Here is a 17,444-nt window from a genome sequence, read left to right as displayed (position 1 = left end):
GATGAAGCATTCTTATTTGCACTTCCTAAATCACGTTTCATCTTTGTGCAGAGACTTAAGTATAATAAGGGGTAATTTTAGTAAACTGTTAATGTTTACCATGAATATTCTGTGACAAAATTAAGTTCCTTTTTTTTTCTTTTTAAAGATTTTATTTATTCATGAGAGACAGAGAGAGAGAGAGAGGGAGAGACACAGGCAGAGGGAGAAGCAGGCTCCATGCAGAGAGCCCGATGTGGGACTCGATCCTGGGACTCCAGGCTCACGCCCTGGGCCGAAGGCAGATGCTCAACCGCTGAGCCACCCAGGGATCTCAAAATTAAGTTCCTTTATCTGTGAAGTTGTGAAATAATATATATAAGTTGGTGAAATAAGTGAAATATGTATTTTGTCCAGTGCCCCAAAATGTTAACTGTTGTTATTTGTTTCTTCTTTGTGCTCATACAGGCAGTTCCAAATATACAACTAACTTAATTTTGTTATTACATAGGGATAATTTTAAGAAGTAAACAGTGGAGATGGATTATGAATATTTTCAAGCCAGTTAACTTGGGCATGAGTTTAATGCCTCAGTAGAGCTTTTCAGGTTCTCTGCTTCCTTTTCCTTTTGGTTTATAAGCTTTTCCATCAGGCCGTAAGCCTTGGGGATTTGTCTTCCCTCTGGTTTTCCCCATTGTTTCCCTTCAGCCTTGGGGACTTGACCTTCTTTACTTGACCCTCCTGTGTTTTTAACTGGTGGAATGGAGTTAAGTTCTCCCGCTGCTACTCCTGTCTCATTCACTGAAGTAATGTTGTGTTTTAACACTAAAAACTGCTTACTTGCCCACTGTTAGAGGATACATTATGTTACGTGAATTCTCCATAAAAAGAAAAAAAAAACTTTTATTGTCTTTGTTTTTTGGGGAGAAAACAGTTAAATGGTGGCATGTATATACTACTTTTCCAAGGTTCTAAGACTGGAAGATTTAAACTAGTCATATGTTTTTTGTTTTTCTTCTAAGAGCAGGTCAGGACTGTTGGAGCAGCATTCTGCAATATAAAGTCTTGGGCTGTTCTTTGTGTGTATGTGTTTTTTGAAACCTTGAGCATTGTTGGCCAGTGGTGAGAAGACTGCTGTCCACAGAGCAGCAGCTGTAAGTGAGGTGTTATGGTTTCTCTGCAGGCTTTGTGGAGTGTGCAGAGGAGCCCTGTGATGCCTATGAGGTGGTGCAGACACAGCAAGGTTTCCGGTGTACGGTGAAGGCCCCCAGCTTGCTCTACAAGTGAGTGCCCCCCCGCCCCCCTCAGCTTCACGGGAAACACTTCCAGGAAACTCTTCAGGAAGCTGACTCTTTCCCATACATATTGCAGTGCTTGACTACTAATGGCAAAACAGTTCCGTGTTTTATGTCTTAGAATTTCTAAGGACTGATTATGGATCAATTTCATCATTCCAAATGTATCACCAAGCCATGTTGATTTTGCCTCTTAACTATCTTTTGAGTCTACCACTGATCGCATTCTTTATTGAAAGACCAGCACCCTGCTGCATCTTTTTTGGGTTATTTCAAACAGCCTACTTACTAGGCTGTCCACATTGATTATTGTTCTCCCAGTCAGTTCTTCACATTGATCTTTCTATAAGGCAAATGTGATTATTACTTTTGCTTAAATCCGTCAACATCCTTCCACTGAAGATGGAATTCTGTTCCACTATAGTGCTGGAATCTGAATGTGACTTAGCCAGCCCTGCATTTTTCAGTCTCAACTCCTTTCACTCTTCTGGTTTTGCACTTAAGCCTAGCTAGTTTTCTTCAGTTCCTGAAACATTCCTTTGCTCCTTCCTATCATAGATCTTTGGCACATGCTATTCCCTTTGCCTTATAACTCTCTTTCTTACCTAGTTATATTCTTCCTTAGGGAACCTTGCTTTGACACCATCATCCCTACCAACGACACTGATTACCGTATATTTTCATAACACCCTCTGCCTTTCCTTTGTAGAATTTTTCAGCCATGCATTTATATTTATTTGCATACTGTTTGATGTCTTCTCTGCAGATAGGAGACTTTTGGAAGGCAGGAATGTGTCTATTCAATTAATCTCCAGTGTTTGTCAAAGACTGGTATGCGTTCTTCAAGGTTGCCATTATGAATTTGCTTGGAAACCTTGTGATCACTTCAGTTGGTGCTTGCTTGCTTTCATGATTGCCTGCACTCTGTCTCACCACTATCATGGTTAGCTTATGTGGCTAACTGGCTTCTTTTGGGCTGACACCTGTAGAGATAGGCTGGCCTAGGAAGTGTGTAAATTGTTTTTCTGTTGTAGCAGGTGAATTAAGTCACTTCAAGTTCCTCTGTGAAAGGAGATCTACAAATATGGAATCATATGCCTGTAAGCTCCAGGAAGCAAATCATTTTATTTTCACCAATCTTGAAAATATTCTGAAACACCTATTAAGGATGAAATCCTTCTCTTGGAATGTGGCCAAATGAGAAACCAAATGCTAAATCTGACAGCTCATTCTTCTTTAAGGTTCCAGTGACATTTTCTTCCAAAAAACAGGATTTTAGAAAGTCATGGTTCAGTTTTCTGATGAAATCAATGTAACTGTTTTCCTTAATGTGTATATTTGCTACCACTAAGGTGTATAAAAATTCCTTAGATGTTTGATTCCAATTTGATGATCTTCCGAATTCTACATGTTCTAAGTATTCATTATATTTTAGATGACTTGCATGTTAGATTATGTATTGGTTCTGCTCAATTGTAATTAATAGACAGTATTTACTAGGAAGATCTTTTTTTTTTTTTTTTTAAGATTTTATTTATTTACTCATGAGAGACAGAGAGAGGCAGAGACATAGGCAGATGGAGGGAAAGCAGGCTCCATGCAAGGAATTCGATGTGGGACTTGATCCCAGAACTTTGGGATCATGCCCTGAGCCGAAGGCAGGCATTCAACCACTGAGCCACTCAGGTGTCCCAAGATTTCTTTCTTATTAATCATTTCCGTAGGTTCATTTAGATAAAAAACTTGACCAAACTGATTTATAATCAAATCCTAATGGTGGTAACACCTATTCATTGGCTAGATGTAATAATACTTTATTTTAGTTCCCGATATCAGATGCACATTAGAATCACCTGGGGAGCTTTTAAAACTCCCTATACTTGGGTGCACCCCAGACCAATTAAGTCAGAATCTCTGAGACCTGGACTCAGGCATCATTAGTTTTTGAACCTTTCCAAGTGATCCCAGTGTGTAGCCAAGATTGAGAATCACTTGATCTGGTAGGAATTTCTTTATATGTTTAATAAACAAGTCACCTTTTCACTGTGTATCTCTTATTATTGAAATGAATGTTTTAGATTCCCCATGTAAACCCTCTTCTGAATCTGGCTATGCTGTTAATTGGAAAGATGTCATTAGGGTTTAATGAGGATACTATGGACTGTACTGAGCTATGTGCCAGTCACTGGGAAGCCCTTTTATACATGATCATGTTTAATCTTTATTTTTTTTAATTTTTTTAAAATTTATTTATTAATGATAGGCACACAGTGAGAGAGAGAGAGAGGCAGAGACATAGGCAGAGGGAGAAGCAGGCTCCATGCACCGGGAGCCCAACGTGGGATTCGATCCCGGGTCTCCAGGATCGTGCCCTGGGCCGAAGGCAGGCGCTAAACCGCTGCGCCACCCAGGGATCCCTTTTTTTCAATTTTTTTTTCACGTTTACTCTTTATAAGAACTTCATTATACTTAGTTATAATAATTCACTACATTTTTGTAAGTGAAGAAATAGGCTTAGAGTGGTTAATGACTTGCCCAGGACTTGTTTGAGTCTAAAACTTCTTTAACCTCAACCATTTCCTTTCTAAAATGGCTAGACTATTAACACCTTGAGCCAGCTACTTTTGTGTGTGTGTATGTATTTTTAAAGATTGTATTTTTAACTAATCTCTACACCCAACATGGGGCTCGAGTTTACAACCCTCAGATCAAGAGTTGCACCTTCTACCGACTGAGCCAGCCAGGTGCCCCAAGCCAGCTGCTTTTTGTAATAGGTTCTCTACTGGCCACATGCTAACAAACAGTAGTCTGGGTGAAAGTACCCCTGTTGATAAGGCCTGGAAAGACAAAAGCCTGACAAAGTGGGTGCCATTGAATCTCTAGTCCAACACAGAAAAACCACAGGGAAATTATGGCATTTCAGTCTTCTTCTAAACATCTTGTTTTTTTGTTTGAACTAGCTTACTATGGTGGATCTTAATGGAAGTAACTGGGCTGGTTATTCCATGTAAAAACAAATGCACAGTTTTAGACCTAGTCACCCATGTTGTTGGATACTGTAATTGAAATCGTAGAAGCTGAAATGCCGTTGATGATGAAGTTTTTTCTCATTATAGTCTTCTCTTTGAGTCTTTAATGCTTTAAAGACTGAAACTTTTCTCCTGGGATCCAGTGGTCTCATTTACTCTAACACCTCTAATTAGTATGGGCTCCAGAAGATAACCTTGGATTGTCAGATTTATTCTAAGTGGCCCAGGAAGTAATGTAAGTGAGTCAATTGAAGTAGAGTAGATGAAACGGAGTAGGGAGTGATGGGGATTGTGATGAGCCCCTGTTCCAGTTTTAGGGATGAGAGTAAGCTCCAGCCTATTATTGCTGTTAGTTGTCAGATCTAATTTTTCTAAAAAACCCAGAAATCTATATTTTTAAGGTGAAATTTCCCAATTTTTAGACAAAATCTCCTGAACAAAACATGTATATGTGAATTCAGCCTGAGAGTTACCTGTTTACTCTTTTTGCTTTTGAAGCTATTCTGGATAATCTGTCCTAAATGGTGGGCCCTTCTCTTTGTTAAGTTCCTTACTCTTACTTTATTTATCAAGGATAATTATTTAATTTATTTTTTATTTTATTTTATTTTTTAAAGATTTTGTGTTTTATTCATGAGAGACACAGAGAGAGCAGAGGGAGAAGCAGGCTCCATGCAGCCTTATTTTTTAAAAAGATTTTGTTTTTTTGACAGAGAGAGAGAGAGAGAGAGCGCACACAAGCAGGGGGAGCAGAAAGAGGAAGAAGCAGGTTCCCCACTCATCAAGGAGCCCAGTATGGGGCTTGGTCCCAGGACTCTGGGATCATGACCTGAGCCCAAGGCAGATTTTTTTTTTTTGAAGATTTTTATTTATTTATTTATTCATGACAGACACAGAGAGGGAGAGAGAGGCAGAAACATAGGCAGAGGGAGAAGCAGGCTCCATGCAGGAAGCCCGATGCGGGACTTGATCCTGGGTCTCCAGGATTACACCCCCAGCTGAAGGCAGCACTAAACCACTGGATCACTGGGGCTGCCCCCAAAGCAGGTTTTTAACCATCTGAGCCACCCAGAGGGCCCCGAGGATAATTCTTTTAGGATGAACTCCTAATTTAGTTAATTTGCTCTCTAAAGGCCAGTGTTTTCCTAAACTAGTTGCTGAAAGTGCCTTTTGAGATGATACCAGCTTTCTTTTCAATGAATTTCAGACCCAGATTTTGAATCTAATATTGAAGAGGCAACAGGTTTTGGACATGGCATGGTTATTTTTGTTTATTCATTAAATTGACTGTAGGGCATCATTTTGCCAATGAGTGCAATGCAGCACATTCTATAAAGCTATACGACTTGTAATTTCTTCTACAAATATTGAGCCTTTACTGAAGCACTTTTCTGTAAGGGAGTATCTCTGGTCACATATGATTTAAACATGATGGAATTCTCTATTCTGATACATTTGACTTAATATCCTTCCATTAATTAATTTTTCTTTATATTATAGGCATATAGTTGGAAAGAGAGGGGACACTAGGAAGAAGCTAGAAGTGGAAACCAAAACTTCTATTAGCATTCCTAAGCCTGGACAAGAAGGAGAAATTGGTGAGACTCGGTATATATAAGTTATATTTGCAGTCACTTTTGTGTGAGTGTGGAATAGTGTGACCCAATTTAGTGATTTTTTTTTTTTTTTTTTTTTTTTTAGTGACCCTGGGTAGAATTGAATAGCGACTGTATTCTTTATGGGGTTCTGTAAGAATTGGCCTTTTTATAATATATCAGTATTGATCTCCCAAATGAGGAAAGATGTAGTTATACAGCCTTATCTTGATTGAATATCTGGGTCTTCAGTTTATACTTTACCATGTACTGATGTTATAAAAAAGCTTCCAGATTTTCTTGTGTATTAGGAAGATCCTTTTATGCCTTATTAGCTTGAAATGGAGTTTGTGAATTATTTCAAGTTAGAGAAAACCATTGAGGTTAGCAAATTTGCAGTAAAGTTCAGCACTTCCCCAGAAGGTTTCTCTTGTTTTTACCTTGCTTTGTAGACTGGGAAGGATATTATAGAAGTAATGATTAGAATAACAACCTGAATCAAGTAACTGCTCAGGTGAGGAAAAATAGTTCAGTATGGATTAAGTCAGAAAGTGTCTGTACCAGGTATCATTGTGAACCAAGAGCACAGGCTTGTGTTGTAAAATGGCTTTGAGTGAAGGGCACTGTAGGGAAGAAAATTTTTGGAAACTCATTCTAAAATGATAGGACTTTTTGAAAGTCAAATAAGTGCAGCAGCCACCAATAATAAGTTTTTTATAATTACCCATAGGTTTTATGAAAAAAATTACTAGTACTTGTTTCATTTTGTGCTATGTAAGAATAATCATCATGGCAGTTGCCTCTAGGCAGCTAGAGGCAGTTGACTGTAGGGCAGTGCTGTCCAAAAGGACTTTCTGTGATGATGGAAATGTTTTTTTTTTTTTTTTTGATGGAAATGTTATATACCTCCACTCTCCAGTACAGGAGCCACTAGCATGTGGGATTGTGAGTACTTAAAATGTGGCTAGTATGACTGGGGAACTGAACTTTTAATTCCGTTTACTTCTAATTCATTTAATTTCTTTTTTAAAAAGATTTTATTTATTTGAGAGAGAGAGAGAGAAAGTAAGTAGGGGGAGGGGCAGAGGGAGAAGCAGCCTCCCTGCCCAGCAGGGAACCTGATTCAGGGCTCCATCCCAGGACTCTGGGATCATAACCTGAGCCAAAGACAGGTGATTAACTGACCAAGCCACCCAGGCACCCCTCTAATTCATTTAACTTTTATTTAACTCGTTGTGTGTGGGTTCCTGTATTAGACAGTAAAGGTAGAGTTTTCCCTAGCCCTTTGGTAATATCAGCAGACCCTAACATGAGAACTTTAATGACATTTTTGAAGGACTTTGATTAAAATAAATATTACAGATAGAAGATTAAAGATTTATTAAGGAAATATAAAGAAAGTTAAAGAAAATTACAGATTAAAATAAAATTAAAGATAGAAAAACCCATGTCTTTCCTTAAGTTTTAAAGTTCAAGCAGCAAATATTAATTTTATAATTGCAGTAAAGTTCATTTCTTTATCTACTTTTTTCCTGATTATAAATTAATACATGCTTTCAAAAAAACCAAAAGCTTACAGAAATTATATGTGAAACATCAAGGGAAGTCTTAGTATATGCACCTCAGACATAATCACTATTAACAGTTGAATGTATTCCTCATTTTTTCTAACCATATAGTAACTATAATAATTTTTATTGCAGTAAAAATTATAACATGCTATAAATGTGGAGAGCTTAGCCATTTTAAGCTATCGGAGTCATTCCAAAACATACCCAGGAAAGGGTAGGCGGGTTTGTAAAGATTCCATTTTGACTTAGAAAGCACAAATATTTCAGTGTGAAACCAAGTATGTCTAATTGTTAAAAGTAAAAATTTAGTGGAACTAATTTAATGGAAAAACAGGCAGATAAACGGGTATATTGGTCTTGCAGGGAAGTAGAGTATATAGAAAATCAATTATTGGTTAGAGTAAGTTGAGTTGTGATGTGAGACTAAGGTTGCACTGGTGTGGTATTTGCTGTCATTTATTCCTTTTGCCTCTCTCACATTAGAGATACTAAAGAAGGAAATGATCTGTTAGGTTCTAATTTGTCCTCTCAACAAGGATTTGGTCATCTAATCTGTTTTGAAGTCTCAGGTAACGGGATATCAGAAGATGCTTTCAAAATGATACTGTCATTGTAGTTAGAGAATTGGTTTCTAAAAGTTCAATTGAGGGGATGCCTGAGTGGCTCAGCAGTTTAGCACCACCTTCGGCCCAGGGCATGATCCTGGAGACCCGGGATCGAGTCCTACATCGGGCTCCCTGCATGGGGCCTGCTTCTCCCTCTGCCTGTCTCTCTCTCTCTTTCTCTCTGTGTCTCTCTGTGTGTCATGAGTAAATAATAAAAATAAATAAGTAAAAGTTCAATTGAGCCCTATGTCGGGCTCTCTGCTGGGTGGAGAACCTGCTTCCAGAGGGAGCGAGAGGAAGAAACAGGCTCTCACTGAGCAAGGACTCTGACACAGGGCTCAATCCCAAAACACTGGGATCATGACACGAGCTGAAAGCAGACAGATGCCCAACCAACTGAGCCACCCAGGCACGTGCCTGCTCCTGATAAATAAATGAAATCTTAAAAAGTTTAATGTCAGTGCCTTTAACTCTATTTTTCCTGTCCATCCCTTGATAGAGTCCCTAGATGCTTGCCACTCGAATTCTGGTCTTCTCAGATATTAGTGTTTGTAGAATATTTCTAACTTCATTGTATTTGCTTTTTAGTCATGAATTGAACAACTTTGACTCTTTTCTGGAAATCAGTCTGAGCCCCTTTAAGTGAGTGTCCTTATCAGTTTACTGTGTTACAGAGATGAAACCACCTTCTCAATGAAAAAGAGTAGATTCAGCATTTTGTACCAGACTTTGACAGAAATAAAACATAAACTTGACTTTTAAGTTTCCTTCCCTTCTGTTCCTTTTCCTTCTGGTTTCTCACCACAATTTGGTCTCTAGTAGAGATAATTTTTACTTTAAATTTGTTCCAGTTTGCCTTTGAACCCTCCTTTATCAATTTCTCTAGCACAATATTTGAGTACCTGTTATGGATACTTCCCTTCACTAGCAGTTGAGTCTTTTGGATTCTCCAAGTGTTCTATCTGATAATATAAATGATGCTCTTAGAAAACACCATATATCTACTACTTTAATTTTATTACATTTTTTGGTTATTACTCCTGTCAATTTTTGACTTAGGCAAATGGTTCTCAGGCTCTCTCTTAGTCTATTCATTCATAATCTGCTTCTTTTCCTAGAATTTTCTATCTTGTTTCCTTGTAGTAAAATGGGTATGATGCTTTCATTCTTATTGAGGAATAGAAAGGTTGTTCTTATAGAAAATTTCAAGTGCAAAAAAAAATTTCAAATGCTTTAATGAAGAGTATTAGGATAAATAAATGGAATTACTTCTTTCGCTTTGTAGTTGCATGGAAGGACAAACTGTGGTCTTTAAAATGCATAGCCCATTTTGCTACTATTACAATTAATATTTCAATATTTTATATCATATTCATAAGTTTCTTTCACAGTTTTAATAAATAGTTTATTGAAATGCCAATTTTGTTCATTGTTCATATCTTTTGCATCTTTCCTTAGTTGCTGTTTTGAACCAAGCCCTGTCAGTTCTACAACCTAGAGATTTAATCTCAGTTTACACAGAGATTATCTAATCACTAAATGATTTTGTTTCTCTGCAGACAGTGGTCTATGCTTTGTGCTCCCACCTTTCATTTAGACAGAAAGACATAGCCCAGATCAGAGAAGGCCAAATTATACCAAAACATGGACAGTTGGTATCCATCCATATAATTATAGATAAATATTTTACTTTAATTTTCTGTTTTCATACATATACAGTAGGATTATATATGTTGTAGTAGACTCTCCTGTGGTCTTTCATTGTAGTGAATCTCTAGTAATTACAGCCACTGTAATTTTTTTTTCAGCCACTGTAATTTTTAAATTGAGGTAAAATTGACATGACAGAAAATTCAGTTTTTTGCTCTGAAATTTTTTTATTGTTATTTGAATTTTGATGTCATATATTCATACTTTTTTTGTGTGTGGCTAAAACGTATGCAACATAAAGTTTACCATTTTGACAGTCTTTTTAAAAAGATTTTATTTATTTATTCATGAGAGACACAGAGGGAGAAGAGAAAGAGGCAGAGACACAGGTAGAGGGAGAAGCAGGCTCCATACAGGGAGCCCGACGTGGGACTCGATCCCGGGACTCCAGGATCATGCCCTGGGCCAAAGGCAGGCGCTAAACCACTGAGCCACCCAGGGATCCCCCCAACACATTTTTTTAAAGGGAAATCTATACCTCATGTGGGGCTCAAACTTTACCTCCAGATTAAGAATCACATGTTCTATCAACTGAGCCAGCCTGGGACCTCCCATTTTGGCCATTTTATTATTTTTATTTTTATTTATTTATTTTTATTTTTATTTATTTATTTTTCCATTCTGGCCATTTTAAAGTGTTGAATTCAGTGGTGTGTAGTCCATTTACAATGTTGTATAATAACCGCCACCACTATCTAGTTTCTTTTTTTTTTTTAGATTTTATTCATTTATTCATGAGAGACAGAGAGAGAGAGAGAGGCAGGGACACAGGCAGAAGGAGAAGCAGGCTCCATGCAAGGAGTCTGATGTGGGACTTGATCCCAGGACTCCAGGATCATGCCCTGGGCCAAAGGCAGGCGCCAAACTGCTGAGCTACCCAGGGATCCCTCTTTTTTTTTTTTTTTTTTTTTTTTAAGATTTTATTCATTTATTCATGAGAGACACAGAGACAGAGACAGAGAGGCAGCACTATCTAGTTTCAGAACATTTTTATCCTCCCCAAAGGAAATGTTATACCCATTAAGCAGTCACTCCCCAATCCTCCCTACCTCCTGTCCTTGGCTACCACTGATCTACTTTCTTTCTCTCTGCATTTCTGCATTTGCTTCTTCTGGCTCCTTCCTGTTAATGGAAGCATACAGTGGCACTTTGTAAATGATGTTTTCCACTTAATATAATGTTTTTAAGATTCATTTATATTTTTGCATGTATCTGTACTGTATTCTTGTTTTGGGGGGGCTGAATAATATTTCATTGTATCAAGATAGGACTTTGTTTTTTTAAGATTTTATTTATTTATGAAAGACAGAGGCAGAGACACAGGCAGAGGGAGAAGCAGGCTCCATGCAGGGAGCCCGATGTGGGACTTGATCCCAGGACCCTGGGATCACTCCCTGAGCTGAAGGCAGATGCTCAACCACTGAGCCACCCAGGCATCCCTGTTTTTTTTTTTTTTTTTCTTTTCTGGATTATTTTCTTGTATTTCATATTATTTTTAAAAATCTATTCTTTTTTTTTTTTTTCTTCAAGTAAACTCTGCCTATAATATGGGACTCAAACTTATGACCTCAAGATCAAGTCACATGCTCTACTGACTGAACCACCAGGTGCCCTGTAAATACCTGCTTTTACTTCTTTGGATTTCTGTCTAGGAGTAGAATTGCTGGTCATATGGTAGTTCTCTTTTTTTAGGAACTGCTGTAGCTGTTCTGTAGCTGCTGTACCATTTTACATTCCTACCTGCAAGGTATGAAGGTTTGCTATGTAGCTTTTTTTTTTTTTTTTTTTGCTATGTAGCTTTTTAAACTCATTTTTCTACTTCATTAAGTGGTCTTAAGGATATTCTGGTTTTGTTTTGTTCTTTAGAGAGAGGTGGGGGGGAAGGGTCACAGGAGAGGTAGAAGGAGAATCTTAAGCAGGCTCCATGTCCAACACAAGCCCAACACACAGGGCTCAATCTCACAATCCTGAGATCATGACCTGAGCTGAAATCAAGTGTTGGACGCTTAACTGACTGAATCATCCTGGTGCCCCAAGGATATATATATATATATTTTTTTTAGGATATTGTTTTTAAACCTCATCCTGCTTAATTGAGTTCATTAGCGATTTTTTTTTACCTTTGGTAAAAAACCTTGTTCAGAAATTATGTACACGTTGGGACTGTTTGACTCTGCAGAGATGACAGTATTGAAGGTCACTTACTCTACAAGTTTTGGATGGTTGTGTTAAACATCTTCTCCCCTTTTATTGCTTGCAGTAATCACTGGCCAACATCGAAGTGGTGTAATATCAGCTCGAACTCGGATTGATGTTCTTTTGCTGACATTTAGAAGAAAGCAGCCCTTCACTCACTTCCTTGCTTTTTTCCTCAATGAAGTTGAGGTTCAGGAGCGATTCCTGAAGTTCCAGGAGGAAGTACTGGAGAAGTGCTCCATGGTAAGCAGCAAACAAAACAGAACAAAGAGTTAAAAAGAAAAAGTACAAAAAAGGAGATTTATAATTCAGACAGTAGAAAGATAGACATTTCTTCTACCAAAAAGGCTAGCCATTTCTTATGTTTTCTTTTTGATTCTGAAGTGAATTAAAAGTATAGATATATCAGCACATAAGCTTCTGCATATTACTGACATATTCTTTACAAATTTCAAGACATGGGGCAGCCCTGGTGGCTCAGCAGTTTAGCGCTGCCTTCAGCCCAGGGCACCCAGGATCAAGTCCCACGTCAGGCTCCCTGCAGGGAGCCTGCTTCTCCCTCTGCCTGTGTCTCTGCCACCCTCTCTCTCTCTTTATCTCTCTCTCTCTGTGTCTCTCATGAATAAGTAAATAAAATCTTAAAAAAATTTCAAGACATAAAAGTAGTATTCTAATATAGATACTATTCTGCACCTTGAGGGTGGCAATGTTAATGAGGTGCCATTATCTGTAGATCTTTTGCCCTAGGTGGTAATGGCTTATTTTGGGTTAGTAACTAGAAGAAATTTGCATATAGAATTGTCATTCTTATGTAACAGTGAAATGCTCCTGACCAAGATAACAGCAGATAATCTAGATTAGAAAACAGGTGGTTTTTTTTGTCTTTTTAAAGATTTATTTATTTGAGATAGTATGAGCAGGAGAGGGACAGAGGGAAAAGCTGACTCTCCATGGAGTGGGGAGCCTTGGTGGGGAGCCTGATTTGGGGTTCCATCTTAGGACCCTTCAGTTCCATCATATACCGAACTGAAGTCAGATGCCTAACCCACTGAGCCACCCAGGCGCCCCCTAGAAACAAGTTTGAAAACTCCTTGTGTATATAATTTTGGACGATTTAAAGAAACATTGATTTAAAAAAATTTATGAATATATGTTTTTTGTTTTTTCTTTTTTTAATACACCTTTTTTACAGAAGGTTTAGAAAATAAAAGATGAATAAAAGTCACACATAATCTCACCACTGAGAGATAATATTGTGGCACATGCACAAATGTTTAGAAAAATAGAATTTGGCTTCTGTATGCTTCTATATCCTGCTTTCCTTGACATTTTGCATTATACCATGATCATTGTTTTGTCATTGAACAAAAATCTTTCGTTTTGCTTTGGAGACAGGAAGGAAGTCATAGCAGTGATAACTAAAATAACATAATCTTATTTTGATAACAGTTCAGATAACTTGATTTTTAGTGACTACTTAGTATTCTATTACATGGATATATAATGATGTGGTTTGAAGTGGTAGGGTTCAGAACGAACAGCCAAGAAAGTATTCTTGAGACCTCTTGGTTGCAAAAGCGTGGTTTTATTAAAGCACAGGGACAAGACCTGTGGGCAGAAAAAGCTGTACTTGGGGTCATGAGGAGTGGCTTGATTATATACTTTCAAGTTAGGAGGAGGTTAGGAAAAGCATATGTCTCTAAGGAACTTCGGGAGCAAGGTTTCTAAGACCTCAAGGGCAAACTGTTAGGACAAGATCATTTATTACTGTGTAGTAAAAACCCTAGTCATGAGACCCTTCAGAAGTATATTGATAGGCCATATGCTTAGGGGAGGATTGCTAACATATACCTTGGGGGATAGAGATAAAGGAAGTGTCCAAAGGAATTTTTATGTGTTATAGTAGAGTTACAGGATCCTGGGAGGATAATGTTAAGCTAAGATTGCCTTTAGCCCTTAACAGAGTATCAAATAAGGCAGCTGAGTTCCTAAAGGAATGTCACTCTGCCTGTTTGAAGGATTTGTCAGTGGGCTATAAGTAGTAAGGAAATGTAATTTTTCTTTTGCCTTTGCTTCCCAGATCACATAATAATAATTTATCATTAAATTTTTTTCATTGTTGTAAATAATGTCATTATGACTTCTCTTCTGTGTATATTTTTCTGTACTAGCCTAGTTTCTTAGTAAGTTCCTGAAAATGAAAAAAGAGTATGTGCATGTGCGTTTGAGGGTTTTGATATATATTTCACATTACCTTCAGGAAATGCTAGAACACTTCAGTGTCAGACTAGTTTTCTTTAGGTTCCTTTTCCTACCTTTGCCAATGTTGGTGTTACTATTATTTTAAGTTTTTTTTTTGTTGTTTCGTTTTTTGTAATCCAGTTGACAAAAAATATTAGCTTGTTGCTTGGTTGTTCATTTATTTGATATTGGTGAGATAAGACTTTTTCATATATTCTTGTTTCTTCATGTCTTGTCCCATTTTTCTCTGAGCGTTCACTTTTTAAATTTATTTGTAAGAGCTTCATGTATATTAAGAGGATCAGTATTACTTCACAATTTACATTTAACATTTTAGTTTTTTTTTTTTTTTTAATTTTCATTTATTTATGATAGTCACAGAGAGAGAGAGAGAGAGGCAGAGACACAGGCAGAGGGAGAAGCAGGCTCCATGCACCGGGAGCCCGACATGGGATTCGATTCCGGGTCTCCAGGATCGCGCCCTGGGCCAAAGGCAGGCGCTAAACCACTGCGCCACCCAGGGATCCCACATTTTAGTTTATTTGGAATGTATCTTGATATATAACAAGAGGTAAAGTTGTAACTTTTTTAAAACCTGTAGTTAACTAGTTATCAACAAGAATTTAAAAATCTTTTATTTTATCTTAAAAATTATCATGTAGTAAAATGGACTTCTTGGGGTGTGTTTAGATTTTTTTGCGTGTGTGCTTTTTTTGCTATCTTTATATCCTCTTTGGTGAGATGTCCACATCTTTCGCCTATTGTAAAATTATTTGTTTTCTTACTGTTGAGTTGTGAAAAGTTCTTTTATATTTTTTCTTGTTACAAGTCCTTTCAAGGATATGGGATTTCCAGATATTTTTTTCCAGGCCATGGCTTTTCTTTTCATTCTCTTACTAGTGCCTTTTGCAGAGTAAAAGTTTTAAATTTTGGTGAAATCCAATTTATTAATTTTTCTTTTATGGATTGTGCTTTTAGTGCCATGTCTAGGAACTCTTTGTTTAACCCCAGGTCACCAAGGTTATCTGTAGCATTTTTGTAATTTTACTTTTTTTTTTTTTTTTTAAGATTTTATTTATTTATTCATGAAAGACACACAGAAAGAGAGGCAGAGACACAGGCCAAGGGAGAAGCAGGCTCCATGCAGGAAGGCCACTGTGGGACTCAATTCCGGTATTCCGGGATCACACCCTGATCCAAAGGCAGACGTTCAACAGCTGAGCCACCCAGGTGTCCCATGTAATTTTACTTTTTTATATTTAGATCTATGATCCAGTGAATTTTTATATTAGGTGTGACATTTAGGTCAAAGTTCATTTTTATGCATATAGATGTCTATCCATGCTGTGTTTTTTCAATCATTACATGATTGAGAGGAGTAAAAGCATACAGAATGAAATAGGACAGTGGTTGATATCTTTGGTTCTTGAAACAGATGAACCTGAGTGTGATTCTGGGTTCCTCGATCTGTGTAGACTTGGACAAGTGAACCTCTCTATCTTTTTTTTTTTAAGTAGGTTTTTTTTTTTTTTAAGATTTTTATTTATTCATTCATGAGAGACACACACAGAGAGAGGCAGAGACACAGGCAGAGGGAGAAGCAGGCTCCATACAGGGAGCCAGACGTGGGACTCAATCCCAGGTCTCCAGGATCACACTCTGGGTCAAAGGCAAGCGCTAAACTGCTGAGCCACCAGGGCTGCCCAAGTGAATCTCTCTAAATCTTTTTTTTTTTTCCTTTTAAATATGCTCCATGCCCAGCATGGAGCCCAACATGGAGCTCAAACTCAAAACCTGAGCCAAGACCAAGAGTTAGACACTTAATTGACTGAGCCACCTAGGTATCCCCTCTCCAGACCTTTATAGCTTGCTTTGTAGGAAGGATTAAATGAGGTAATGTAGAGTACTCAGCGTGGTGCTTGACACATAATAAGCATATCATAAATGGTAGCTACTACTTCTGCTATTTTTATGACTACTTAGATTAAAATTATTAGTATTCCTTGGTGTATTAAGAAAAGATGAGGGCTGTCTTTAATAGTTGTGTGCTAGGTTAATGAAAATGTTCTGGGTGAAAGTTTTTACAAGATTCTTCCGTCTTGTGTTCCTTTTTTTCCCCTCCTTTTTTCTTTTCCTTTCCTTTCCCTTATCCTGTTCTATTGCTTGAGCTGGGTCTTTTTTTTTTTTTTTTTTTTAAAGTGGGCTCCATGCTGGGTGTGGAGCCCACATGGGGCTTCAACTCACAACCCTGAGATCAAGACCTGAGCTGAGACCAAGAATCAGATACTTAACAAGTTGAGCCACACAGGTGCCTCTCAAACTGGCTCTTAAGTGTTAGAATATAATGAAATATAGATACACAGATACAGAAGTATTAGAATCCAAGTACTTATGTGGGACTGGGAGTGGGAATTGACAAAATTGATTATTTAAGAAGGAGACTACAGCATGGGATAAGATATAGAGAAGTTGAATCATTGTGCTGTACACTTGAGACTAATGTAACATTGTGTGTCAACTCTACTCAAATTAAAACAAAAATTTTTTTAAAAAGGAGGCTACCGGGACACCTGGGTAGCTCAGCGTGTGATCCTGGAGTCCTGGGATCGAGTCCCACATCCAGCTCCCTGCATGGAGCTTGCTTCTCCCTCTGCCTCTCTCTTTGTCTTTCATGACATTTTGAATAAAATCATTAAAAAAAAAAAAAAGGAGGCTACAAAGGTGAGTAGATTCAGACTGGGAAATATGAGTAGACAGTACTGTTTTATAACCCATTTTTAAGTGATTAACTTGATATTTATGTGCTTGAACAAAGGCACATCTGTAAGCCAAATATTACACATATATATATATATAAAATTAGTAAGCCATCAGAATATTTTTTTTCCTCTCAGCATTTTATAGCAAGATAATTTCATTTTCATTAGAAGGTGGGATAGGAGAAAATCGGGAACCCTGAAGTTTCAATATGGGCTGGTAAATTTGGGGCTGGGGTGCTGGCAAATTTTGGAATTAATTTTACCTTCTTTTACCTAAATACTATTTGATTTGATAAATTAATTTTACCTTATTTTACCTAAATACTATTTAATTTGATAAATTAATTTTACCTTATTTTACCTAAATACTAACATTGAAGCTCAGTAGTTATATATTTTTTTAAAATGTTAGAAATATTGGTATGTGACAAGCAGCCTTCTGTGTGTGTGTGTACACTTTCTCA

At 37.5% G+C, this 17,444-nt stretch overlaps 1 protein-coding gene across 8 annotated transcripts in view; it reads left to right on the top strand.

Annotated features, from left to right (window-relative positions):
• The window catches only part of ASCC1 (activating signal cointegrator 1 complex subunit 1), a 98,928-nt gene that overhangs the window by 3,176 nt on the left and 78,308 nt on the right, over window positions 1-17,444 (top strand). For all 8 annotated transcript variants that reach the window (XR_012001109.1, XR_012001110.1, XM_026004145.2 and 5 more), the window contains 3 exons: window positions 1,163-1,262; window positions 5,804-5,901; window positions 12,045-12,223. Coding sequence is in view for 6 of the 8 variants with exons in the window: in XM_026004145.2 (XP_025859930.1) it covers window positions 1,163-1,262; window positions 5,804-5,901; window positions 12,045-12,223 (377 nt within the window). In the remaining 2 variants the exon portion in view is untranslated. The remainder of the gene's footprint in view (window positions 1-1,162; window positions 1,263-5,803; window positions 5,902-12,044; window positions 12,224-17,444) is intronic.

This window comes from Vulpes vulpes, chromosome 4 (genome assembly GCF_048418805.1).
Source record: "Vulpes vulpes isolate BD-2025 chromosome 4, VulVul3, whole genome shotgun sequence".
Taxonomy (NCBI): domain Eukaryota; kingdom Metazoa; phylum Chordata; class Mammalia; order Carnivora; family Canidae; genus Vulpes; species Vulpes vulpes.
Note: the sequence above shows the minus strand (reverse complement) of the source record. Positions and strands in the feature narration are given on the sequence as shown.